Source organism: Syngnathus typhle, linkage group LG6 (assembly GCF_033458585.1).
Source record: "Syngnathus typhle isolate RoL2023-S1 ecotype Sweden linkage group LG6, RoL_Styp_1.0, whole genome shotgun sequence".
NCBI classification, from domain to species: Eukaryota; Metazoa; Chordata; class Actinopteri; order Syngnathiformes; family Syngnathidae; genus Syngnathus; species Syngnathus typhle.
The window spans coordinates 1419218-1446491 of record NC_083743.1 but is presented as its reverse complement, the minus strand read 5'-3'; the positions used below and the strand labels follow the sequence as shown (position 1 = coordinate 1446491).

Genomic DNA, 27274 nt, shown 5'->3' with positions numbered 1-27274 from the left:
CATGTTTCCAAAACACAAGGGGAAGTGCCCCCACTCCTCCTCCATTTTCGTGGAACAAGTCTGCACCACCCTGTGTGCAAGTTGGTGTGAGGTACAACGTGAATAACACATTTTTTTCCCCCACTCTGTTTTGTGTTAATTCTCCTCAGTATCCGAGATGGCCTCGATGGCGACCACACAGGAGCGTGAGCTTTCACAGACTGCTGGCGGCCATTTTGCGTTTGTGAAATGCTGTTAAAAAATGTGAGAGGCCTTGCCACACTGCTGCCATCGCCAGCAAAAGAGCATCATCGTAATAATGATATGAAGCAAAAGCAAGACCAGCACAAGCAAAGCCGGTAAGTCACAGCTAATATAAACACGGCATTAGCGAAAAGGTCACACTCCTCCCCCGGTGTGCTACCTTTTGAAGTCATCATTAGTATGCTAAATTTGGAATTGCAATTTCTTCTTTCTGGTGGTACACATTGTGTCTTTCATGTAGCCAGTTTGGAAATATTATTCAAGGTGATTTGTTTATTTGCATTGTGTCACTTGATGCCGTTCTACTGTAAAATACCAAAGTAACACGTAGCTGTTAGCACAGCGCGTTAGCCAAAATGCTAACACTATGCTGTTGTTAGCCCATGTTTCCTAAGAGTCTGAATTTCCTCGTAAGATCCTGAGGGTAGAATCCTGTCTTGGACGTAATGTTGTGTGTCTGCACTGTAGCGACAGCAGACTGATTAGTATCTGGCTGCTTGCCGCTCCCAGCGTCCCCCATCAGGTTGCTCTCAATCACACGTCTATTGATATTCCCAAGCATCTCCGACATTGGGAATTTCCACGAAGCGTCCGACTCGGTGATCTACTGTCGAGCTGCGGCCCCGTCAAGCGGCACTCCTGAGACGCCGTGTCCTCCGCCTCGCCTCGTTTATCTCGCCGGCCAAAAACAAATCCGGGTGTCTCTTTGAGGCGAGGCATTTATTGCGGTGGACAGACGGACGGACTTGGGGAATGGTTTATATTACGGTGGTTATTTGTGGCCTTGTTTCTGTTACGGTAAAGGCCGTTGTCTCAAGGGAAAACAAAGGAGACGTCAAGTTGACGTGAAGTGGCATTTAAGGGTCTGACGCACCCGGTTAGTTAGAAGATTGTCTTTCAGAGTTGTGGCTATTGTCCCTAAGGCAAAAAAAAAAAAGAAGCATTTATTTGAGGTGAGGAATGAGTTTCTTTTAGAACGGAGAGTGTTTTTGAAGGTATATAAGGAGGCGTGATGTTGAGCTGAGATTCTTTGGAGTGAGGTTTCTCTTCGAATTGAGGCCATCCTCCTGATGCATAAAAGGAGCAGTTTATTAGAGGCGAGGTGTTATTGTTTATATATTATTTTTTTATTTATTCATTTTGTTGTATTTATTATTTTATTCTTATTTTATTTATTTTTAAAGTGCTTGATTATATTCAGATTTATATTCCGATTAGAAAATATTTTCAACATATTCTTGATTGTACAAAATACCTGCCAGCCATTTGGGGCGGGGTTTATTTTAGTGATGAGCATTTTCCTAAAGACAGTTCCAATTATTTAGGGCATGTTTTTCTGATACAATTTCCTGACGACGTGATTGTCTTGCATCATTTCTTCCTTTCTTTCCACCTGCGCCGCGGCCCGTTCCCCTCGTTAGCGGGTCTCCTACGACCTTGTCCTATTGAGTTTTTGTTTAGGCTGAATGTGCATTTGGTCCCGTAAGTTGCCCCAAAGATCAATAAGGTTGTCTGAGTCGTAATTATTTAGGGTGTGGCTTTTATGGCCATGGCCAGTGTTTTTAGGAAAGACTGTACTCATTACTGGGAGCTCCAGTGAATTAAAAAAAAACAACTAGCGTGTCTACATAGAAGACGTTGAAGCAAGTCGACAACAAGAGCCTATTGAACTGCGGCCAAGTCGACATTGTCGGGTCATTAGGGAGCCCTCGTGTGCGGCTGGCTAAGCATTCCGAAGCAAGACCCGGGCTCCCATTGTTTAGCGCCGCGCTTTACTTCATTAATGCCCGGCGAATGCTCGCGGGCGCCATGGCCAATGCTAATGAGCACATTAGCTGGCTCCCGGGCCAGGCGCTGTCTTTTGATCGAGTTCAAATCGGTCCAAGATGCAAAAAACAGATGGCCCTGGAAGGTGCCGCATCCAAGGCCGACTCGAAAAAAGAACGCTTGATCCGATTGGTCGCTTTCCCGGCGTATTGGTTTTTGAAATTTACGATTTCGACTTCTCGGGTCAACGGCTGCGACTTTTTGGTGCAGCCTCACTGGCAGACAAATCGGCCTCACCTCCGAGCGCCTCGCCCTTTCTCTCTCCGTGGAGGCGAATAATTTGCAAGCGATGACAGTAGGCGCTAAGAAGTAGAAAATAGACTCTGACCTGATCGGAGTCCCCCCACCTTTCCAAATAACAAAAGTCGTCGGCCCAGGTTTTGCCTTTAAGGCGGGCGTCGGGCCAGATAGACACGAGAAAACCAGCCGAGCGTCGCTTCCGTTCGCATCGCAACCTCGGCGACCTCTCCATCAACGACTCATCAACTCGCCAGTGTACGTGTGGCGGCCGGGGTCACGTGACTACGCCGGGTCATCTCACAATAAGCGGATGGGTGGAAGCGCAAGTAGAGGCCGGTCAATAAAGTGAGCGTCTGTACTGATTTGGGGGATATCATTTTAGGGAAGCGAAAAAAAACCCCCGGATCTTTGGAACGGAGCCGTCAACACAAAGCGCTCAAGGTTAATTAAGGAGGTTAATTAAAAAGTTTCCTTTGAAATAATGAGTTTGTCAATTCTTTTGGAACAACACAGATGGGATTAGCAGATAGAAAAGACAAAGAAAAAGATTAAAAAAAGTTAATCATTGGATGTTTAAATGTAGTATTTTGGAGTAGTTTTAACAAAGTGGGAGCTTTTTTTTAATTTATTTTTTATTTGTCGGTTCTTAAAACACTCCAGATTTTTAGCGCCTCTAATTAGAATGCAAAAAAAGCACCACATCCGAGATATTATTTATGGTGCTGTATCATATTTCTCAGGAAAACAAAAAGCAAACAATGAGTTTTGCGCCAACTAAGAAACATCCTGTCCGAGTTTTCATCTCGGAAAATGTTTCCGTATTTCATCCTGGTGCCTCGCACCACGTTAGCCAACCAGATGGCCCACACAGAATGTAAGGAAAACCGTGGCAGCTTGCTATTTTTACCCGACGTTGCGAGCGGCCACACTATTGATCGCAGACTCCATCGTCGACTCGCCACGCTGGAGTTCTGAAGGAAGCTTCATCTTCACACAAAGGTCAAGCCTCCCTGGATACTGTAAGGTTAAACTGGAGTCTTTAAGGGCATCATTGCTGATTGGCCGCTGGGATTACTACAGCGCCCCGCACGCACTCGTTGTCGGGGTCTCTCGAAATATTCTTTCTGTCCAATCCGATTGATAGATTATAGTGTACTAAATTGTCTCAACAAGGAAAGCTAAAAGAAAACCATCCTGAACGCTTTTTCCCGTAACCTCAATTATAGATTTGCCTTGTTTGTAGCAACTCTGTTTTATTTGCGCCGAAGGATAGCGTGCCGCCGGCCCGATAAAAGTGCCATTTCCAGGGACATGTGCTCATGTTTCTGATTCCCAGTTTATTGAGCGCCAACGTTACCTTCAATTTTCTTTCATCTGTCAGCTGCTCAACCTTTAACATCCTTTTATTTATTAAGTCGTACATTTTGACTGAGGGAGAATTATTATTTTTTTTGTCAAGCTTAGTCTGTTTTGGACAAGCTTTTCTATTCCATATTGAATATTATTGACATTTTGTAAACAGGTTCCTAAAAGAAAAAAACAATTGCTGTGCTGTATTTGTTTACAAGCAATAAAAATGGAATTTTCCACATCTAATTCCCTTGAACACAAATGATCTGTGCTGCCAATCTGTAAATTTTCAAAGTGACCCAGCAAGACAAACTGGTGGTGTTTAATGGGCATCCTTTGAGTTAGCGTTTGCTGTTACACATTGCGGCTAATTAATTTAGCAGTCGCCCAGATCTCAACATGAATATTAAAGTCCCTTTGACTTGAAAGTCCTTGTAAGGCTCTTATTTGTGTTGAATCGCCGCCTCGGGTGATGATTTGCATGAGCATTAGCATTCTGCGCCGTTGTTTAGACGCTTTATAAAAGATCCACATTCAAAAGATGAGCGGCAACACTCAGTCATTTGGTCGCTTAACGGAACGGCTTTGTCGAAATTGGGTTGATCCTAAGCTTAGTTGCGATAATGAGAATAGCCTCTGTTGCCGTGGTAACCCCATGTGTCACAATATTGGTGAACCTTGGCGTACGCAACGTGAGAGTACTCAGCTTTTGAGGAGCGCAGTGTAAAAGAGCTTTCCCCCATTCCTTCCAAAACTACCGCTAATGCTAGCATGTATCGGGCTAGCCAAAAGCCGGGTTGCTCCTGGAATCAGCGGCTATAAAATGTAATGATAGGCGGGTCATGACACGCCACACGACTCGGTTATGCGCCGCCTTCCGTTTTTACAAGGCGGCGGCCCGTCATAACTCAGACGCTTTTTATGGGAGGAAGCGTGTGCGGTGGGAGCGCTCGGAGCTTTTAGTCAACTTGTGCCTTCATTGCAAGCTAAGGCTCTACTTTTAGCATCAAAATCATCATGGTTTGGCCCAAAACTGGTTACCATTTCAAGCTTCTTTTAGAAATTCTTCTGTGACCATTTTGGTTCATTCAAAACACTCAAATGTTCTTTCCCCATTGACTGATTGAAGTTTATTTTGAACTAAAAACAAACCGAAGCTATGATAGAAATATGCCCAAACGAAACATCATGTAATGCTGGTTTGAAACGGAGGAATAATTTAAACTCGAATTGAATGAGAATGACATTAATTCATTGCATCTCTTGTGCTATTTTCGGTTTGCGCACCTTGGCCACCGGGTGGCAGTATATTACAACCATACAGACGGAAAGAAGAGTTTTAACAGTGAAGTAAGCTCCAGTAATAGCAGATGTTTTAACAGAGGATAAAGAATATATGCAAAATGTGTAACACTTTAAATTTAAGTTTGATGTTGCTTTAGTTTTGCCCATTTAATCCCCTTTTTTCTTTTATCTACGACTCTCAGTCGATGTTGCGGAAGTAAGTGAGTCACCAGTACATGCGGCGCATTAGCACTTAACAGCGACTCGAATGCTTGAGCTTCTCCAGTGACATGCTGTTATTTTGCGCTCCCACGTCCAGGTACGTAATAAAAGCCCGCGGTGGCGGCGAGACGGCAAACACTCGACTAGGTCCGACCTGTCGCTCTCGTCGAGACTGCAACTTCCTCTTGACGGACACGCAGTTGTTAGCGCCGCTGGTCGCTGCTTGTCATCTTGCAGTTCAGTGTCGGCTCGAAGGGCGACAGTGTTCAAGGGCAAGTGCCGTTCCCTCGTCACAAACCGAGTAGAACTGTGATCAAAATAAGCATGGCACATTATGGGATGGAAATAGACTTCTCGATTGTTTGTATGCTAATAGTTGGGTCTTTGGAGTAGGAGCTCTAAAATGATTGCGATCCAGGGAGAGCAGATTTTTTTTTTCCAGACCCCCTCATAAATATATTTAAAATTATATTTTATTTTATAATCCGATATTATGTGATGAAATATGTTATATTGTTAAAATTGTGTCGCATTCTGGTGGAAACATGACACGTGAGGGATTTGTGCTAAAAACACAAGGCACAATGTAAACTCCTCCATTAGCGTGTGTCCATGGCGCAATTATTGTTTGCAGGTTGTATGCCCCCGCAGAGCCATTAGTGCAGAAAGAGATTGGCCACACTGCAAATGATTGCGAGCTTGCGGCGGTTGCCATGTCTCCACGACTTTTCCTCCGTCCACGTCGCATCACAACCGAGCGCCGTCGTTCCGCCACCATGTTTTTTTTTCTTTTTTGTCGTTATAGCCTCGCCGACTGCGCAGGGACGCCAAATTGGACCTCAGCGGGGTACTAAATGTGCCTTCAATCTCAACAATCCTTTTAATCTTTCATCAGTCCACATGGACGGCGCTCAGAGGCCTGATCCTTTTACAGCCTTGCGAGAATGTCAGAGATGGCGACTCGGTATATTAATGAGAAAATAAAAAATGGTGCAAGATGTATTTCGGGCACATCATAGCTGAAAATGCGTTTTAAAAAAAAAAAAAAAACCTTTTCTCCAGCTGAACGACAATCACCGGGGCGACTCAAATGACAGGTCGCTGTGCTCTTGCGTGTTCTGTTTAGCATTCAGTGGGAATCAGAGGCTCATTCAAGCAGAAAGTTTTCTCGTTAGCAAGAGGCTATGTTTTCTGACTGCCAATCTCTCTGGGGCCAAACCTAAAGCAGGCATAAAAGCTTCCCGGAGATCTGCGTCCAGTGTACAGACTTAGATGATTGCTAAACTGAAGCTTTGCATCACAGGATTCAAACTTTTCAAATGTATGCTTTAACTCTTGAACACTGCATTTGAAGGGAAAGAAAGGCGTCGCTATCATTTCTGTCAAATCATGTCGGCTGTGCTCTCACCCACAACGGCGCACACCAAGCTCGTCTGTAGATCTGCAAAAATAGAAAAACACAGTGCATCAAACATCTCACCTCTCGACCAAAAAACCACACAACCTGAATCAAGAGGATGCAAAGCTGCTGATATAAAAAAAAAATCCTCACAAGACGAAGATAAAAGAAATCGGGCGCCGTTCATTTCACAAAGCAGAAGCCGTGCTCGTGTTTTAATGATTAAGTCAGATTTCAAAGTAAGGAGCAGCAGCAGCAGCCGCAGAAGAAGGAAGGGCAAAACCTTCAAAAAAAGAGGCGGGGAGGCGTCGTAGAGCAAAGCCAAGCGAAGCCCAATTAGGGATTTTATGGGGCGAATAATTGGAGTCGCAGCTCTGAGCCTTGTCTCAAAAGCAAACACGTTTTTTTTTTTCTTCCCTATGACAAGAACAAAAGAACACGCGCCCGCCGCCGCACAAGATCGCAGCAAACCTGGTAAATTATTAAAGGTAACTATCAAAACACAAGAACACTCGGAGCACGAGGCTTAAGCGTATCGGCGACACCTGCAAATAAAATTAAGACCAACTTGATAGATTCAAGGCAAAATTTGTTTGTAAAATTTCATTGCAAATATGTCACTCACCTATCGTCTATCGCTGTTATGTTAAAAAAAAAAAACATGGCCACACCTTCACAGTGGTCACTCTGAAACTGCTGACTCCGCCCACATCGCCGAACGTTGCCAGGGCGGCACGCAAAAACCCAACATTCCCACACGGACGCGAGGCCAAATCCCCCCCGTGGGCCCCCCGTCTCCAGTTTTCCATGTGAAAGCATCTTTAACTTTCCACTCGCACAGCCAGATTAGCTTCTTGGCGCACAAAGCGGCGAATTAGAGGACCGAGACCCCCCCTACCCCTCGCGAGCCGGCCCTGGGCCAACCAAACACGCTTCCAGGGCCAGGAACTCTTGACCAGTCGCTCGGGCTGGGAACGAGCGTCGAGTATGAGTGGCGAGCGGATTTAGAAGCGGGACAAAAGACGTGAACGGGACAGATGGCCCTTTTGCATCACCTTCCAAACCGCACATGTCAAAGGTGGCAATTGATTGCTCCAAATCGGCTTTTGGGCTCAAAGTCAAATAGTCCACCGACGGGGGGGACATAACATTTGGTACGTCTGCAGGCTATTTTAGCGACAATAGGGAAATTATTGCCAAAAGAATTTGGTATCCACAAAATGCAGTCCAACTTTTTTTTTTTTTTTTTCCTTCTTTGGTTATGTGCACAATTAGAAAGGGATGTTTGCGCCGTTGTGGGAGTGAACATACATCCAAGGATTAACATCACTTTTTTTCACTTTTTGTTAAGCGATGTCAAAATGATTGCTCAATAAATATCAGGGAAATACAAATTATCTTAACACTCAATACGTGCTTTTCCGTAATCAATTTTTCCAAAATCATATTTATTTATGTTTTTGCAATTTGCCTTACTTCCTGTTTTCTTAAATTCTTGCTGTTAATTTTGTAAGCACATTGAGTATAAAGTCTGCAACCGTAAACAGCGTGTCCCCCCAAAATATTTATCCTTGACTGGCCACTACACGTGTGTTTCAATGTAAATAGGAATGCAGCAAGTTGTTGAGTGAGAGAGGGGGGGAGGGAGAGAGAGAGGGAGAGTGAGTGAGCGAGAGAGAGAGAGAGCAGCCACTTGCAGGGACTCCAGCCTCCTCGCACCGAAGGGGGCGTCCACGCACGCTCTGCGCCTCCTCGCGTGTGCTCAGTGAGCGGGAGCACGCAGAAGCAGAAGCAGCTTGTCACTCCCCTGCATGCACATCGCTTGGCCGCCTTGGCACCGTGACACCTCGTTTTCCTGCTCCCCCCCTCCTCCCCTCCTCAATTCCAAGGAACAATCACGCGCATTCCAACAACGTGGACGTGTTGACGTGCGTGTGAGCAGCAGCGCTTTCATTTTTTTATTTTTTATTTTTTTTTATAGATTTTTTTGGAGCGCCGCGCACGGAAGGAGAACAGGACAATTTTGCTCCCTCTTTTCCCCCCCCCCTCCTCCTCTTCACACAGCATCGTGCACTGTGGAAATAACGTGCGTCTGCGAGTGGAGAGCTCATCAAGTCAAGTGTGGACCCGGACGGGACCTGCTGCATTGTCTTCACCATGGTAAGCTGCAGAAATGCTCATTGAAATATACATCGTGCGCGCAGATGTGGCTCTCCTCTCTTCTCCTCGCCCCCTCCCCTTCTGAACCGCACCTTCGGTCCCGGCCGTGCACAGCTCACTCCCTCGCTCGCTCGCTCTCTGGTCTACCTGCGTGCTTATTCTCGTTCATACGTGACGAGATGTGGGCTTGTCAAATAAGAGGCAGGGGCTGCGTATAGGATGTCCCGAACATGTCGTTACGCTTGCTACCATGATGATGATGTGTTCATTTTTAATGGGACTTGGAGTGAACATCTGTGGTGATGTTTCGAATGGATAAAGGAAATTGTTGGTTTAATTGAAAATATTTGAATGTTTAAATTTAATGGGATTCACTGAATTAATTCAACATTTTTCTTTAAAATGATTTATACAAAAAAATTAAATCAATGAAAGGCACATAACATTTATTTTCATAAATATTTTTTAAGAATAATTTCTGTTAAATTTGAATTCAATTAAAATAATTTCAAAAATTAGATAATATTTATGAAACAGCAAATTCTTTGCAGCTATAGTTTAATTTTCCCCAGAATTCAACGCATATTATTTAATAAGCTTTGTTGTGCTGTGCTGTGCTGTGTTGTAGTGCGGTGTCATTTTGAGGAGTTCCCAAACAACGTGTGAGAGCAGAGTGGGAGTAAAATGAGTGAGTGAGCGAGTGAGTCGAACCCCCGGGAGCCATTGTCGGGTGTTGGTAGGGGGCTGCAGAACTAGTAGCTCGGACAATCTCCTGCTCTGATTGGCTGGCTATGAAAGACGTGTGTCCACTCGTCCATTAATGATGGTCTTTCATTCTGTGGCTTAGTGTGTTGTGTGGTAATGGACATACGCAGATGCTGAATTGTGCCAGCTTGAAAAAGGTAGCAAGATGTAGCGTTACGAGAAAGAAGTTGCTCAAAACGGGCCCCGATCGAAAGCAGCTATCGAAGAAGGATGGCTAATGCTAGCTAGCGAAACCTTCTTGCCTATGTGGGCGGAGCATGGCGTCATGCTGCCGTAATCAGAATAATTGAATGGCCATGCGAATTTGACCTGGATGACACGAACACTATGAACAAGCGATTAGTCTGATTCGAATCGTATTTTCATCAGATGGGAGAAGGAAAAACTCAATTTACAACATAACTCTTAAAAATAGAGGATTAAAGATCTCCAAAAAAATGCTGGTATGCTTTTTTTTCCCCCCGATACATCCTTTAAGCATAAATGCAATCATAACACGGATCTCTGCGTGTAGTCATTTTTTTTCACTGATGTCAGTAATTCTAAAGTGGAATCAATAATTCTTGTGTAACTGCTTTTTCAGCAGGCCCAACCCGAGTGTTTTTTGGCTCGGGGGCGGCTTTACGTTTAGCCGAGGCTGCTCTCGCACGCATGTACTCCATCTAAATGCAACGCGTGTAAAGTAATATTACGACACACCCACATGCTTTCCCCCATTTCCCCAACAACCCATTTCAAGTCATCCACGGCCGCCCGGTGACCTGCCCTTCAACCTTTTCTTTCCGCCGTCTCTCAAAGGAGCAGAAAGACATTTAGCTTGTCTGACCTTGCCGAGTCTTCATTCTCATTCGGTTGCGACGGCTTCATCACTCGGGCTGTGACACGTGGAGGCTACTCGGATTCCTTATTACGACCGCTGCCCAGTAGCTGCCTGTCATACGCTTTGTCTGCTAAAACGCTAACAGTCCGCATACATACTTTTTGGACTAATACAGGATAAAGACATCAAATAACACAGATTCCAGTGAAGCAACTTCAAGTGCGTCCTAAATATGTCAAATGTGTTCTATGTGCCCCCATGAGTGTAAACATGGCATTCTGAATAATAGTGTGCTTGTGGAATATCAATTAAGCAACAAAATTCGTCTCAGGGGGCGGCCATTTTGCCACTTGCTGTCGATTGAAAATGACATCACAGTTGCCAGGTCACAACCAATCAGGGCTCACCAGTTCTCTGAAGCTGAGTCGTGATTGGTTGTGAAGTGCATATCTGTAAAGAAAATGCTAATTAAATCTGAAAATGTCCTTGTGATGAAACTTTGAAGATTTCTTTCTGTTTGACGGCGTTATAAAGTTTTTGACCGAGTAGCATCGGGTCATAATGGTGCTATTTGATTGACGCTGGAAGAGGCAACAAAATACCGCCCGGGGGATCTAGTGAATTACTGTCCGATATAAAATAGCGTGCATCATCGAATTGGTTTTGCTGGGCCTTATAAAATACGACACCACATCTCATGATGCGTTGTGGCTCGTCGTTGAGTGAGCAGGTGCAAAAATATGAGGCCCGTATAGCTCCGGGCTCAGATTACTTTCTGAAGTCAGTGTCGGAGTTGTTTGTATTGGGGAGCCAGGTGTTAGCCTGCCCCCCCTGGACACGCCCCTCTGCACCAACACAAAGACTCTTCATCCGGTCAATTGTTTAGTGGGCGGGTGGCGTCGGGGAGGTGGGGGATCCTCTAGACTGTGTGATCAAACATGTGGATCCTGCGGTGTCTCCACATCCATTGCCGCCAACTCGGGGGCCAATCAAAGAAGAGTATGGAAACGCAACGGGAGGTGCCTTGCTTGATATTTTATCTCTATTGTTCTTTATGCAGACATTTGTGAAAAAAAAGCCTTTTTGTTTCGGTATAGAAATGAGATTTTTGATTGATGTGATGTGTCATACTGCAGCTTTTAAAGCCGTCACGCTAATTGGGTTCTAATGTTTGTTGCCCATGAAAACTGATATGACAGTCATTTATTGTCAATTACTTGGCTCCGCCCCAAGCGACGGCTGCCGAGCCCAAGTTTGAGCAGCGAACAACTTTCCCCTCATGCGACTGACTGCTTCTACGTCGCCTTAGACGTGTTCCTCAAAACACAGCGTGGCAAATGACTCGTTCAATTTGAAGCGCCTTTTATTCTCACGACAGCGTGGCAGCCTCGCGTTGAACCCCGAGGAGGAAACCAAAGTGACGGTAATTACATTTAAAAAAAGAAAAAAAAAAACAATATGGTCCGGCCGCGTTTGAAGGTCAGCTTTCCGTTCCGTCCCGTCCCTCGGGCGGGGCGTCCCGCTAACAACGTGCGAGGTTTTTGTTTGTCCCTCCCACTAGAAGAGCCTTCCCCAGTGGTGTTTCATCACGAGCATCTTATGCAAGACGCTGAAATGTGGCCTAAGCCTCAGGTAATTAAGCCCCAGCGGTTCACCCGTCGCCGGAGCTCCGGTTTTCGAGCCCCTTTGCTTTAATGAAGCAGTCTCGGGGCTCCTTTTGCGTTTAGCAGCGTTTTGTGCCACACAACTTTGCATTTTCACCCCGCTGTGATCAATATGCACGCGCAGTGGGAGGCGGTGGAGTAGTTTGGAGACGGGGGAGCCGCAGAAGGAAGGTCAAGAGTGTGGCACTTTGCATCTTTTGGATACAGATATCATCTCTTGAAATGTTTGGTGGAAAAAAAATCCCAAAACACGTGGAGTGGCTTTATTAGTATTCAGGAAACTGGAATGTTGCTAGAAACATGTTGAGGCATCTGTTTGGATACCTAATTAATTTTAGATGACTCGGGATTAATTCGGGGCATTCATGCCTTAATTTGTTCATTAGTGTATATCTGTATAAAAAGGTCGCCATCTTTTCCTGTAATATGTCTTTTCTAATTGATACAGAGCAGTGCTCCCACTGCAGTCACGTTGTTTCACAGGAAATCTGTCCTCGGCCAATCTGATAGTGCCCTCTGAATTCTGCCTAGCAACAAGTGAGCCTGTGTTGTGTAACCATAAAAAAAAAAAAATCAGCTGCTATCTAAAATTGTATTCAAGCTGTGACGTTTAATAGTGATTCTTTTGTGGAAAAATAAATAAAAAACATCGACAATAGCCTTGGTTGAAATTTGAGGATTTGATTTTTGGTGATTGCCACAGTCATTTGGGACTTGTTGAAACTTGAAGGTTAAGATTTGCACACGTGTGCTTTGGTTGGTTGTTTGACGGCGCACGTCGTAACAGCAGCAGCGTTGTTGCCACGCGCCTCGGCCCGGGCCATACATTTTACGAGCGTCGGGCGGCAAAGTGGTAGAGTGGCGTCTCCCGGCGGAGCTGACCTTCAGCTGTTACGCCATCAATATTTATGAGGCCCCGCTAGCTGGCCCGCTAGCGCTCGACTGCTCCAGTCACAGGCACACTGGGGCATTTTTCCTCTCAGCCGCGGCGCAAAGATGACATTTTAGCGAGCGCCCTTATTTATCAAATACACGGAGAATGTGCTGACCTGTTCTCTTATGCGGCGGCGTGACCCAGACAACAGCACCTGTCTGTTTGCGTTGTGTTGTTGCGTAAAAACGCATTGACGTTATTGATTTAAAGCCGTGTGGGTGACATGAGCGGCGCTGACAAAAAAGTCATTTATCATGCTTTAATAAGGATTCAGCAGTGGCATAAAGAAATGACAGGGTTTGTGGACAGATGATTAGGAAAGGTGTTTTTCTATACCATAAAGCCGCCATTTGCTATTGTGTTTGCTGCCTTTCACTTTTTTATGCACTTACGACGGGTCAATTAGACGTGCAACCGAATAGACGCAGGTCAATTAGACCTTCAACATAAATAGCGTGTTAAATTGGGTCATTTTGACCCGCAACGCAACAGGTTTAATCAAGAAGAGTGTCAAATAAAATGAAATTCTGATATTTCTGTCTTAAAAATGGCAATACAAAATGGCTGCGCTTGACAACGTAAAATCTGTTTGCAATATTTGTGAGGAACTCCCAATGATTTTGAGCACAGACCAGTCCAGTTGCGTGTAGCTTTAGCGGAATCCTCTTGAGTGATTTCATGTCTCCGGCAAGATTAACCTTTTGATAGGAAGATTATGTCGCCGCGTCTCGACGATGCGTCCGATCGTCTTACTCTCGCTCTCTGTACAGTGCAGCACGTTGGGACCTCTTCCCTAAAGTGATAGCATTGATAAAAAGATGCTAGTAGCTGGCTGCTAAATCTGTCGTCAAAAATACGCTCACGCTAACAAACGGCAAGAGGTGTTCCGACCGGTCGGCCATTTTTAAATGATGTCATCTCGTAGCTCCTAATTTGCGGATGCGTGTACGTTCACAAAGTTCTTTCGAGGAGTCAAGGTGGTTCACTTTTTTGTACTGGATGGCATCTCCCATGGCTTCAGGTATAATCAATTTCAAAGAATAGACAAGAAAAGGCCTATTCTTTTCTCTTCCGAACAAAGCGCGAACCTTGCACCGGCGCGTCGCATTCGTTGTCGACGAGGCCGTGTGCTATTCACCAGCCGGCGAGCAAAAATCTTTCTGAGCGATGAGACACAGATAAGCATGTGCAAAAAAAAAAAAAAAAAGTCAGAATGCATTGTTTGTAATGATCTTTGTGATCTATTCGGAAATGTTTTGCACGGTGTGGAACAACTTGACACTGTAAGCAGGCTTGAGGAGACTACTTTGTGTGTACTAAGTAAACAAAAGTATTGGAATATGTGGCGCATCTGAAGGACAGTACAGAAACAATGCTGCTTGGTCAAAAGTATTGGGACAACCTTGCACGGTTACTGTTGATCACTTTTATTTCGATACGGCAATATACGGCCAAAAGTATTGGGATACGTGACCCACGGTAGTGCAGCCCGATGCTTTTGTGTATCTGAACGCACGGCAACCCTCTGGCGAGCACATGCGGACAAACGCCAGGGAGCACATCGGGGCTTGGCGCCGTTCCCGAGCTGGATGGTCAGCGCGTGCGTCAGTGTGGTCAAGCGCTGAGGTTTTGGCTAAACCAAGCGTGTCGTATTGAGCCACTGAAAGTCAATCCGCATTGCAGCTGTTTTTTTCAAAAACAGTTTATGGATTTCTTTTGTTTGTTCAAATTAAAACGGCGTCAAGAATCATGTTTTGCTGTAGGGGCTCCCAGATACTTGTGTAGTGTAGTACTTTTAAGCCACGGTGCTTCATATGAAAGCTGTCTAGTAAATGTGCACTAATGTGATAACAAAATGAAGAAAAAAAAAAACCATAATAGAGCATACTGCTTGCATATTTTTGCTAATGTTTTTGGTATTGGTATTTGGTATTTTTCAAATTCATCTATTAGTAATTCTTCAGGGAACAAACATCTGGATTTAGACAAAAGTAGTCCTTTGCTTCTGTTTTGTGACCTCCAAAGGCGGTCGCAGAACAGTTAAGCAAATCACACCAAAAAAAATGTAAAATGTATTAAAATATTCTTTACTGCCCATGTAGGCAGTGCAAAAACATGTTAGTACCATTTGACAATCAAGCTACCTCGCTGACGGATTTTTAAATGATTAACTGAAGTAGTTTGTTGACGCCTCCCGATTCCAAAGCTCCTTTCGTTACAGTCTGTGATTGTCGTGTGTGAGTAAAACGAATCAATGAGGAGCGACACAGCGTCGCTGGGCGAAAACAAAAGGCCTCCGTCGAAAGTGCTTGCGACTAATTTGTACCTCGTCTTCTGGAGTCGGCCGTGACGGCGTGCGAGCTAGTGAGCGAGCTCCGAGCCTCTCGTGTTGAGTCCAAGTGAATCAAAACACTTGTTACCAGCAACTGCTGCAGGTTTTTTTTCCTCCCCTTTTTCATTTCACTGAATCCACGGTCACGGCGGAGAAGGAGAAGGGCGCCGGCGTGCTGTTTACTTCGAGAGCGCCGATTGTGCACGTTCACCGTTTGTCTTTCTGGGCTCGGCGTCAACACGCTGTCTGGTTTTCAGTGATTTTATGGTTAAAAAAAATAAAATAAACACACACGGGCACAAATCAGCATGTTTGTGCAAGTGGAAAATGTGGAAATGACACTGCGACGGATGTGCTAACGCGGCCATCTGCTCGCGGGCCGCTCGGAGAATTCGAGAGGCGGCCGAGTGTTACGGTGTGAGCAAGGTGACGGGATTATTTCTGCCGCCAACTGCTCCGTTTTACCGTTAGAGTATGAAAGACGAACGCGCCAGCTTGTTTTTTTACATATGACTGACTATGAATGAAGATGTAGGCAAAACCGTAATGGTGCATTTCACAATATTCAAGAATTAACTCATTCACTGCCATTGACGAGTATGGACGTGGAATATTCATTTTAACTGGGCTGGCAGCCAATGAGTCAGGACAATATATGGATTGTTTTCTTCTACAACGTCATAGCTACAAATTGCAACGCATGGTAACATCCGTATTGCGCAAGCTAAATGTAACCTGAAACCCCGAAAAAATAATAAATCTCAAAAACCAATCATGCTACAAAAAAAAATGGAAAGATTTTTTTTTTTAAATCAAAAATTTGTTTATGGACACATCAAGCCATCTCTGACCAGTTTAATTCAATTACCTGATTTTATTTTATCTGGATTACTGAAGTCCTTTTTAAATTGGTACAGCAGGAAGTACGCAAGCCGCCTGGCGACCCTACGTGACCTCGCCATACTTTTAATGTCATCCTAAAAATTGCTCCATCCAAATATTTCCATCCGCACAAGATTCAGCATGAAGTGCCCCCCCCCCCCTCCTTAAAATAGTCCAATAATCCCTTCTTGAAAGCTGCACAGTTGAGGGATAAGAGCACTATCGCTGCACTCTGAAAGGATGAACTCACTCTTTTGTCTGCCTTAAAATAGTTCATTTAACACTGTTATATATTTGTCCAGATTGGTGAGTTGTTTCCTGAATCACAATACTTCATTGTACCAAGTCATGTTTTGGACAATTGTACACTTGTGTCGAGATTTCAAACAAGGATTGTGTACCAGATTCACATTGCGGCTAGGATGTCAAAATTGGGTTTCAAGCCCAGAGAAGTAGGGTTTTCAATAAACCAGGTTTGACGCTTTCAAGGTATTGTTGCAAGGAACGGTTTTGGCTAGCAATTGGCAATTTCCGCAGTTGCGCTTATTGTGGGAGTTGAAATGGCGCAGATTGCTTTCTCCCAAATACTAGCGTGACGTAGCAGTGCTGAAACTGACAACGCATTCTGCAATCGAGCCGAGATTGTGCTGGTCCTGATTACAGTCGTGCTGATTACGCCCGCTGAAGCGCCGCTGATTGCTATATCGTAAACCGTGTGACGTACCGGCGTGGAAACTGCCAAAGAATTGGGCAGTTCAGCAGCCATGCCAGTTTTTGCTCCAATTGCTAATTCTTTTGGCAGCCTTGGCTATATCGTGAATAGTTTGACGTTGCTAATGATTTTACACTTGAGCAGTAGATGTAAATTGGCAGCATTTTCTACCAATTAAAGAAATGCAATGTATAAATATTGGCTTTATTCCAATTTGATTATATTTCCACCCCATTCTTGAATGGTAGTTTTCTATCGACCAATCAATAAACATCAGTGTCCTCTCCGCACTAAAAAAACCGCGCTGACTTGTACACCAGCGAAGGCCTCCTGGAATGTTAACAAACGACAATAAATCAGTAACTGAGGAGTCTGGGAGCTTTTTGGGGGCCATAAAAAGAAGCTGCAGTGGGTCAAAGCTATGAGCTACAGCGCAGCGGCTTGGTGTGAACGTCCCTCTGACTCAGCTCAAACTCAAAGTGTGAGCTAAATCACACCCAAAACCTCGCCGGTATACTTTGCGGCACATTGATTGAAACTGAACATCACATATGATTTCTGCTTTTCGTATCTCGCTCCGTCAGGCGAGATACATGTAAATAAAAAAAAAAAGCACGGTGATGACATGACGGCGAGATGTGCCAGCCACCTCGCAATTTATTAGTCGCCACCTATTTTACATTTAAAGTGGAAAGCTGTCAGCGTGGCGACGGAATTGTGTCATTGAGTGGGTGCCTAACGTGTTAAAAAATGATTATGGTGACGTTTGTTTTGCGCACACGTCACAGCGTCGCTACTGCTCTCCATTTTTTGGGCTACATCGTTTTTGAAGTGTACTGAAAACGCATCCCTGAGGAACACCGCTCCACCGTCTTGATTGTTATGTAGCTGCTGTGTAATGAATCATGTTTGCGGTTTGAGTAATACACTGAATATGCAGACATAAATATTGGGACACATGGGCGGTCCACATACAGGAAGTGCAGCTACAACAGATTCCTGTCTTCTCAAAACCCAACCCTGCCTTGAAAGCGTAATTTAAAAGCCTTGTATCAAACAAAACCCTACTCTGAACCCCAAACCATGGTTTGAAACACCAACCCAGGCTTGAAATCCTACCTTGAAACTCTAATCTCGGCTTGACACGGGTTTGAAACCCGAATAGTAAAATCATGCGACACGAGGTACGTGACGTGAACCATGTCAGTCAAGTTTCCCACCGGCACTTTGTGTATGCAGTCACCTCTACCTAAATATTTAGTTTGATGTACTCGAGCATGCAAAACAAATCAAAACAATCACCACCGTGTGTAAACATGACTTGGGTCGGTTGAGCGCGAGACGACGCGGGCGTCAAACAAACAAAGCAGGATTCTCCAGCTGCAGTAAGCAAACCTCCGACGATGGTTTGGAGCAAAGCCGCACTTGTTTCCAAACTTGCTCAACACAGCAATGGTGTTAACATGCTTTGCAACTCCCCCACCTCCCGTACTTAGACCCCCCCCACCCCCCACCCTTCCGTCCAACCTACCTTCCTATCCAAACAGCGGCCCGGTTTGAAGTCGCCTTGAACCTGCGGCCCTCGCTTTAGGAGGCGCGGGGCCCAAGGGAGGCTCGGGTTACAAGCGTCCAACCCGCGCCGCATTAGCGAACCCCGACGAAATAACAGCTCGCCATCTGGAAGCTATGCGGCAGCCCGTCCTCGCCTTCAATCACGCTGACCTCAATTAAGTTTCATTTGTTGAGTAGTTTTATTCGCTGCTTGGCTAGCCCGCTCGGCCTTTCTTCTTCTGCCTCGTGTAGTAATTCTCTTAGGTAGCATGTCTTCTACTCCAGTGATTCTCAAACTTTGGGTCATCCAAACCTCCAGCTGTTGCTTGGTGGTCTGCCAAATAATTTGGAGCGACTTACTATGCAGCCAAATAAAGTGCATAGCGATGGGCAACGCTAAAAAACAAACCAGTTAGCGCATTCGACTTTTTTCATGCCTTTGGCACGCCGAGTTGTGTTTAAATGGCGGAAAGATGACGAGATTCTCTCCTGGACCCAAAAATGTAGGAGAAAGGCTGCTCTACTCTGAGTCCCCTCCCCCCCGCAGCCGCCATTAGCCCACCTTATGAGGGCTTTCGTGAGAGAGCACCTTGAGTGCGCCAGGACAAAGTCGGCCTTTGTGGCCGAGAGAGCCTACTTGGTATGCCGCGGGTTAAGAGTGGATGTTTTTTTGCAGACGCTTCCCGCTCGTGGACTCGGGAAGGTTGGGGTGGGGGGGGGCTCTATCGTGACCCCACTTAAACGGGAGACAATGAGCGCACTTGAGCGAGTCCTCGCCGGCCTCCGATCTTGACGAGCGCTCGCTTTTCATCATTTTACGGCGGCGAGAAAGAATGGGAAAAAATCTGGCATGACCTCATGGTCGGGCATCGAGAGCTAATTTGAGAACGTAACCGACGATGTTAATAAGCAAACGGCATCGATGGCGTCGTGCAGATCAATGCGGGGCAACTTCTTCAATTGCGAAAGAAAGTTCAACGCTGGAGAAACAACAAAGCACTCAAGTTGAATCACAAAGTGCAACAAATTGTTTGTCTTCCATTTAGGGATGCTAAGCACAAATAATTTGTCCACTTTCCCAACATCCAAAGTGCCATGTTATTGCGAAAATGCCAAAGAAAAATCAAAACACATGCAGCTTGAGTGCTTCATTCCCAAATAGTATCACCACGACAAACAACAACCGCAATAACTCCCCCGAGAGAAACAATGAATGTTTACTTTATTAGCAGACAGAAGTTTTCCACCGGTGAGAGTTTGCCGTTATTGCCGTTTTGGGATTATTTATCACAGTCGTCGAGGTTGCCGTCGTTTATTCTTGATACACTTCAAATATGCAAGATGTTGGAAACGGAAAGACGGAGCTTGGAATAATGCCAGCGTCCTAATGCCGAGCAGATAAAACAAAGAGGATTATGGGTAATGTAGTCGCTGCCTGTTTTAGCCGAGGGGGGGATGAAGCAGATGATTTCTTTTTTCTTCAAATTTTCAAAAGCTTTACAGCTTATATGCGCTGTTTTGTTTACCAAGGATACTCCCAAGCATTGACGATCATTTTCATTGCCAAGCAAATGTTCATGATTGTGTGCGGGCAGAGTATGCCAACTAAATGGATGACTCAGCAGACAAGTCTAATAATTCAAATCAAACGTTTCCAAATGTTCCATTTAGCAGTAAATTTTAAATTCTGTATACTTGACGCATGAAATTTGAGATTTTGCCTTTGTGTTAGATTTATTTTTGCCACAGACATTAGCAAAAAAAAAAAAAAAAAAAAACGCTTTAGGATATTTTCATGCGATTGTTTTCTCGGGAAGGTCCTCTTTGTTTGGAGTTTCGGCAAAGAATGGCTGTTTGTACGAGGCTTTACAGGACGGGGGGGGGTTGCGTGTGTGACATGTCACCATTGTTTTTTGCCATGTGACATTCTTCTGTTGGCGGCTCCATGAGTGCTTTGTGTCCTTATGAAATGATTGCAGTGTTTGCCCGCTGCCCATTGAGGTGGCGTGAGGCTTTAGCCAAATGGAAAGTTTTTCTCACACTATTTTGGCCTTCTTTTCCCGCATCAGAGAAATCACTGAATCAGTGACTACACACAAAATTGCAAGATGCTTGCGCTTTCACTCGCCATTCTATGGTCGACCATCTTGTCCATCCCACCTCTTGAAAGACGTGCGCGTTTGTCGATTTTCACCCCAAACAACCACGAGTGCATTTTCCTGCAAAATGAAAATGCACATCTGGTTGTTGTGTGAGAGCACATTATTATTTATTATTATTCATGGAGGTTTCCTTTTCTGTCCCCGGGCCGGCTCCTGATTAAATCTCCGATACTGATTGTGGCCTTGAGTGGGGGCGATTGATTGTCATTTAGTCACGGGATTAAATGAATACGTCACGAGGTACGACGCTCCCTGCCCAGATAAACGACGGGGCCTTTGCGTTTGATGCCACGGAGCCGGGGCGTCTTGTAATGCCCCCTCAGTGTGGCAGAGTGGATGGCGCCGGTCGTCATCAGACATTCCGTGTCATCACCGTGCCTCGGGAACTCTGAGTAGCCCCGAGAAAAAAAATCCACCGTTGCTTCTCTGCGTTGGTACTTTATCAAAGGAGGCTTTTTATGATGCCGGGTGTCTCGACTAAAGGTATGTGAGATTCGCGGGTCAAAATCCACAACCGATAGATTTCCAACATATTTTGTCACACTCTGGTCCAAAGCAATCGTTTTTCGTGATAGTGGTTCTGTCGCATACTGACTTGAGTGAATCATGACAGCATTCAATTACAAATTTTCTCTCAATTGTTATTTACTGAAGACAGATTTTTGTCACAATTTCATTTCAGATCCATTGTAAGATGAATATTTCAAAATGCGAGCATTACAAATCAATCAATATGCAATCATTACAAATGACAGTATCAAGCGGTTGAAGGCTTTACCCCGTTTCTTGCCCAAATTTATCTGGGGTGGGTTCCAGTACCACTTTGACCCAAATCAGGATATACGGTTTGAAAAGAAATGAATGGATAGATTTTCTGGCAGCTTTATAATGTGTCCGTTTCAATAGTGATTGGCATGTTATTTTGCCGTAAATTGGATTACCGCCATTTTCTCCAATTGGGTTAGCCTTTTTTTTTTTCTCCCCCTTTTTCAATGGCATCATTACCTCGTGCCAAACGACCCCCCCCCCCCCCCCCCCCACAATACCAGACAGCCGCTGCAACACAGTTCGATAGTTGCTGTGTGTCACAGTCTTCTGCCCGCTGTTTTTGGATTCATTTTGAGAGAAAAGGAAAAAAAGAACGCTGTTAAAATCCATCTTAGCGTCATTACAAGCGGAGCAAATTGGCTCAATTTTGTGCATGCGGTGGATGCATAATTGCGCACCTTCCCGTTGTTTACTAGCTTGATCACACCAGGGATATGATTGTGTGGTTCATAAATAATTTGGCTTAATGTGGTCAGCGTGCATACTCGCCAGTGCCGCTTTTCACGAAGATAATAATTTTCGTTGGACATTGTGAGAGAAATATTAGGTCTGTTATTTGGAGTTTGCGATGGGCGACAACTTCACTGCGTCACGCTCAAAAGCAGTTTCTGATGTAGCAACATTAGCATTAGCGCCGCTAAAGGCGGAAACTATTGAAGTGCTCCTCGTCTTAGTTTTGTAGTCCTAGCGAGTCCTCGTCCTAAATGTTGTGAGTGGAGCTGGAAATGCGAGTGATTAGCGGCGAGGGTCCAGCTGCAGTCAGCCATCGACGTTTTCTGTTTACGCGGAGGCCGTTGTACGTATTCACTTGAATGCACCGCTTAGCTTTTGATCCTGGAAGGAGTACCTAGTACCCCCCCACTTCAGCCTTGCATGGTTGGGGCTGAATTCGGATTTGTTTGGCGAGGCATTCAGCGGAACTAGCCCCCCCCCCCCCTCACACACAGGCCTCTTTGGCCAAAGTCTCTATTGAAAACACACCTTTCTGTCGAGCCAGGGGGGCTTTTCAATGGAGGCCCGGCGTGTGAAAGACTTTCAGAGGAGAAGTAAGTAGTGCCTGTGTGCAGCCTTCTCCGCTTTCAATGAACTCAGTCGACAATGCCGCAGATATGTGCCCCACGGCGCCCGAGCCGCCATGTTGATCGAGTCCAACGCTTCTAGCGCCACAAAGCCCGACAAAGTACAAATTCTAATTCCCTTCAGAAGTTTGAGAGCTCATGTTTCCAAGCTGAAATGACGCTTGACAGGTAGTACACAGCATGTAACGCTAAAGCCCAGTCGAAGTCGGAAAGTAGTACAGTAATTAGTGTCAAGGGAGTGTGTTGAAGTGATACATCGCAAGCGAGAGACAAAAATGGTTCTTAAATTAGTTTAGTAGGCTGTTAGTGGTAGGCCCGTGTACAATTTTTCTATTTTTGTTTTGCCGGCCGCCATCTTGTGGCATCGCCGGACAAATAACACAACGTTTTGCGGGGGTGTGGATGAAAGGCGAGACGAGAATTTGGGAATCCTCCGTTGGCTGCCAGCCAGTCAATCTTTCTTGCGTTTAACTCTCTATCATTTCCGTGGCTTGTGTTTCACGTAAAGAGCAGCACGCGGTTAATTGCGGCGAGCGAAAGAAGCTCGGATTTATACACCGCTGCGCTGAATAGCATCTCTCAGCACACTCGCTAATTGCGTGATGGATAGCGTGGAGTCATTAGCATTTATATTGCGCCCACCCTCCCCATAGTATATCTCCCACCCCATTTAAATGGCGTTTTTAAGTGACTCCTGACACCGGAGCAACGGTCACAACGACAAGCCGGGCACAAAACAAGCAAGCGGTGTTTTCACTGGGCTTGGTGGTCCCTGCGGTGTGCACGGCGGGGGGGCAGACATCTGGATTGAATTGACAGATTAGCGTGAGGCTAACACCGCTGGAGTGACACGCTCGCTGGAGGCTGATGTCGGGAAAGTCCTCTTTTTAACATATCAGCTGTTTTAAGGGAAGCTTGTTGGAGAGGGGAAAAAAAAGCGCAAACCTCAGCCGCTGATGGACTTTCCTTTTGAGAACCATGCAGGCTCTTGATCTTGCCGAGAGACAGTTGGAGTGTCCAAAAGAGTTTGTCTCTCAAGCTGTTAGAAACACTTTTGTTTGGTTGACTTGTAAAAAAAAAAAAAAAGTCAACCGACTATCAGTATGTGGAAAAATATTAAACTGACCGTATTTTGGCTTATAGCTACGGTATGATTTTGAGAGGCAGTTAGCATTATTAAGTGATTGTAAATTGCGTCTCAACAAGTGCACTAGCCTATGAACTTGGACTAAAAACACTATTTGATCCTGTTAATTATATTTCTATTCATCTCCGTGGAACATTTCCAACTTTGAAAATGCCCAGAAATATGCAAGCCCATATAGTGTGAAGCTTTTCTGCAATTCCTATTGTTATTCTTCACGTGCATTTTCCCAAGATTACATAGTTTATGGGTATATATGATACCTCCATTATATATATATATATTGCATGCATAATATATTTTCTTCGTCCCAGTTGGTTAGCATTGCTTACATGTGCTAACAGCGCCTCTGAAGATGTGCTTTGTGCATCATTTAATGAGCCTCTGTGTTTGGGTGTGTGTGTGCGCGCACACACACGATGCGGCAATCTAGCCCGATCTAATGACTTCAATGGGCACAATGTGTTTGTTCATTGGAAATGTTTTAACATTATTTGCCACAGACCGATACGCGGCACCTTTTGCCAAATGCGGACAATGCTATTGAAAAACGCTGAGTCGGCAGGTTGCAGTAGAAAAACAAAGTTGGCAAAACAGACCATCCATCATTTCTTTTGTCCCTGATAATCAATTTGGAATCATTGCATAGATAATGCGCTCCGAGCGGCGGCGACGGCTGGGCAACTTTTGGAAATGAAAGCGCTCGGTGGCTATCTTCATCTGGAAGCTACCCGGCACGTCGTTTGTCAGAGCCGGTTGTAAATAACTCGTCTTTGTGAGTGTATCCTCATTAACCTTCCTCGTCGCTTGTTTCTCAGCCGCCTCGCTTCTTGTGATGATGATAACGCTTTAAAAATGGAGCTGTTATCTCTTTTGGACCCGCCAGGCCGAGGCGCCGTTGTCAAATCAAAGCGTTAGCTTATTATCACATGATAGCGGCGCGCGCTCCTCGCCGGTGGCTTGGAGTCACATACTTATAAAGTAAGTTTTAAGCTTTAAAGTCCCAAGTCGGTGTGGCGAGTTGAGTCAAGGCGCTACTTGGGTTCGGCGAGGCATAAATCAAGTCATACGGTCTTAGTGTTTCATTGGTTAGCTTAATAGTGAAGCCGACGTAGCGTGACGCAAATCTTCAGCACAAATGACAGTTTTTAAAATTCTTGTGTCACCAGTGTGTGGATTGACATCCCAAAAATGTCCCGATGACGCCCGTGTCCGAATGTGTGTTGTGAGGACATTCCACCCACGCTGATTCAAACATAACCTCCTTGGTGGAGGTCAATGCTTTTTGGGATGCTACGCTAGTGCCCGCTTTGGGAAAACAAAGCAGGAGACAATGAGCCCCGTTAGAGCCTCCTTGCCTCTGCTCGGGGGCGAAACATGTGCTTGAAAACCACCATTGTTGCCTTGTGTTTGTATCTATCGACAGCTGAAAGGATGGCGGTGATTAATGACTCGGGGCCGCCGTGCGAGGACCTGGGCCGCTCGGGGGTGCGCGGAAGCGCCGCCCACCCGCCAGCTGTAAGGGCTCTTCAACTGCTCCGGGGGTTCGCTTGCTAATTTTATTGTTTTGGATACCATTCCTTGATGCTGCGCTAATGCAAGGGAGGGAAGGAGGGGATTTCTAAAGTTTCAAGAATGTACCTCAACGAGCATTGTTTTTGTTGCCAAGAGAGTATCGGTCACCTCTTTGGCAATACGTTGCTGTGATGAGGGCAAACTGGGAAGTTCAAATCGTGAGCTGGAATCACTTTTTGCTGTTGTTGTACTTGATGTGTTTATTATTTGGCAGAATTATGAATTAAAGTTTATTAAACGCCTTAATTGTCATCAAAATGGCAAATTTGCCAGAAGAGCGTTGTGAAATGTCATCCGATAATGTGGCTCATTAGCCTAGCTTAATTTTTCAACGTCTTGTTCCAAGCGAAATGTAAACAAACTAAGCATGGCACCAAACTTAAAGAGTTGCCCCCTTTATTTTGGTTTTCTAACAGACGCTCTGAGAGGAAGCCATCTCGGTTGACTGGTTTTTGTTGACACGAGCCGAGCGGAGAGGCGCCACCGCCATGGAAGTGAAGGAACGCCGACCGTACCGCTCGCTGACCACGGCTCGGCAGGAGCCCCCCGAGCGGCGCTACACCAGCTCGTCGGCCGACAGTGAGGATGGCAAAACCCACCCCAGGTCGTACAGCTCCACCGAGACCCTCAAGGCCTTCGACCACGACGCCCGCGTGGCCTACGGCAACCGCGTCAAGGAGCTGGTGCACCACGAGGTGGACGAGTTTGGCCGGCCAGGTGGGATTTTAGCGGCTAGTTTAGCATCAACTTTCAGCTCAGTTTGTGTTCTGAAACTAAGGCGTAGGGTTGAAAGAAATGGCTGGATTATGGAGAACACTTTTCATTTCCTCTTAATGCGATAGGAGATTGGAGAAGGTTATGAAATCCTGCTAACATGCCAGTGTTGTATCAAGGACAAATGGCAATGAATTCCACCCAAGCGACGTTTTTATCATTTACAGTCTGCTCAGGAGCTCCCCTGTGAAATGGATGATTTTTTTTTTCCTCCAACCCCGCAGTCAACTTTACTGCATGCAGGTTGTTAAAAAATGGAACAGACATGTTCTCGAGAGGCTTTGATTAGTCGCCTAGCAACAAGTTAACTACATATGCAGTCATAAGATCACAACTTTGCCTGATTAAAAGATGCGCACGTCTCAAGGTTAGAACGTGCCAAATGACACGCTCGCCGACATATGTCATCAGCCCCCGCGTTTTGCCGCAGGTGCCGACTTCTCCCTGCGAGAGCTGGGCTTCGGCGACGGCCACCACGCGGCAACCTACCGAGGCGAGCTGGGCATGCCGCACCGCGAATACTCTGTCAGCGTGGGCTCGGACGCCGACACGGAGACGGACGGCGCCGTGTCGCCGGAGCACGCCGTCCGGTTGTGGGGCCGCGCCGGCAACCCCAAGTCAGGCCGGAGCTCGTGCCTCTCCAGCAGGGCCAACTCCAATTTGACTCTAACCGACACGGAACATGAAAACACGGAAAACGGTGAGTACAATGATGAGTTGATGTTTGGGTTTGCTCACCATGAGAAACTGCGGAAACGGAAATGAAATCTTTGTCGGCAATTTGTGATCCTGACACGCATTCGCGTCGATCTGCAGTCTTGCACTCTCTTTGGCCTCCATCTCATGTCACCAGATTTGTTTCCCCCTTCGCTATGAGGTCTTGTCATGTTTACCTCTTTGTATTAGCTCGCCAAGTGTCTCGCGCTTCCTGTTCTGTGCGCCGCTAACCCCAAATATGATGTGGCAGATTTGCAACAGAATTCTCTGGACACCTCGGCGGCAGAGAACTAAGCTCGTGTCGCGCCCGTCGGCGAGATTCTAATTACCCTGACGCAGCCTCGCGGAGCAGCTCGTAAATGGTTTTACATTTATATCTGCCGATGTATTTTCTAAGTGACAGAAATGTCCGCAAGAGGGTGAATTCCATTTGAGTGGCTGACTCGGTCGGGCGAGGCGAGCGTGTGCGGGCTTCCACATTGTGCCTCCGTTGTACATAATTCAAGAGAAGCTCCCGGCACGGCGGCGCTCTGCTTGCGGCGTCACGAACGCGGCGTGTCGGACACTCGCATCGTCATTCCGAGCAGCATTTTTATTCTTCTGGCTCCAG

General features: G+C 45.7%; 1 protein-coding gene across 1 annotated transcript in view; it reads left to right on the top strand.

The window, feature by feature from the left end:
• Positions 1-8564: 8564 nt before the first annotated feature.
• The window catches only part of LOC133155964 (teneurin-4-like), a 96544-nt gene continuing 77834 nt past the window's right edge, over positions 8565-27274 (top strand). The window contains exons 1-3 of the mRNA XM_061281657.1: positions 8565-8725; positions 25590-25890; positions 26378-26647. Coding sequence (XP_061137641.1) covers positions 25662-25890; positions 26378-26647 — 499 coding nt within the window. The 5' untranslated portion in view covers positions 8565-8725; positions 25590-25661. The remainder of the gene's footprint in view (positions 8726-25589; positions 25891-26377; positions 26648-27274) is intronic.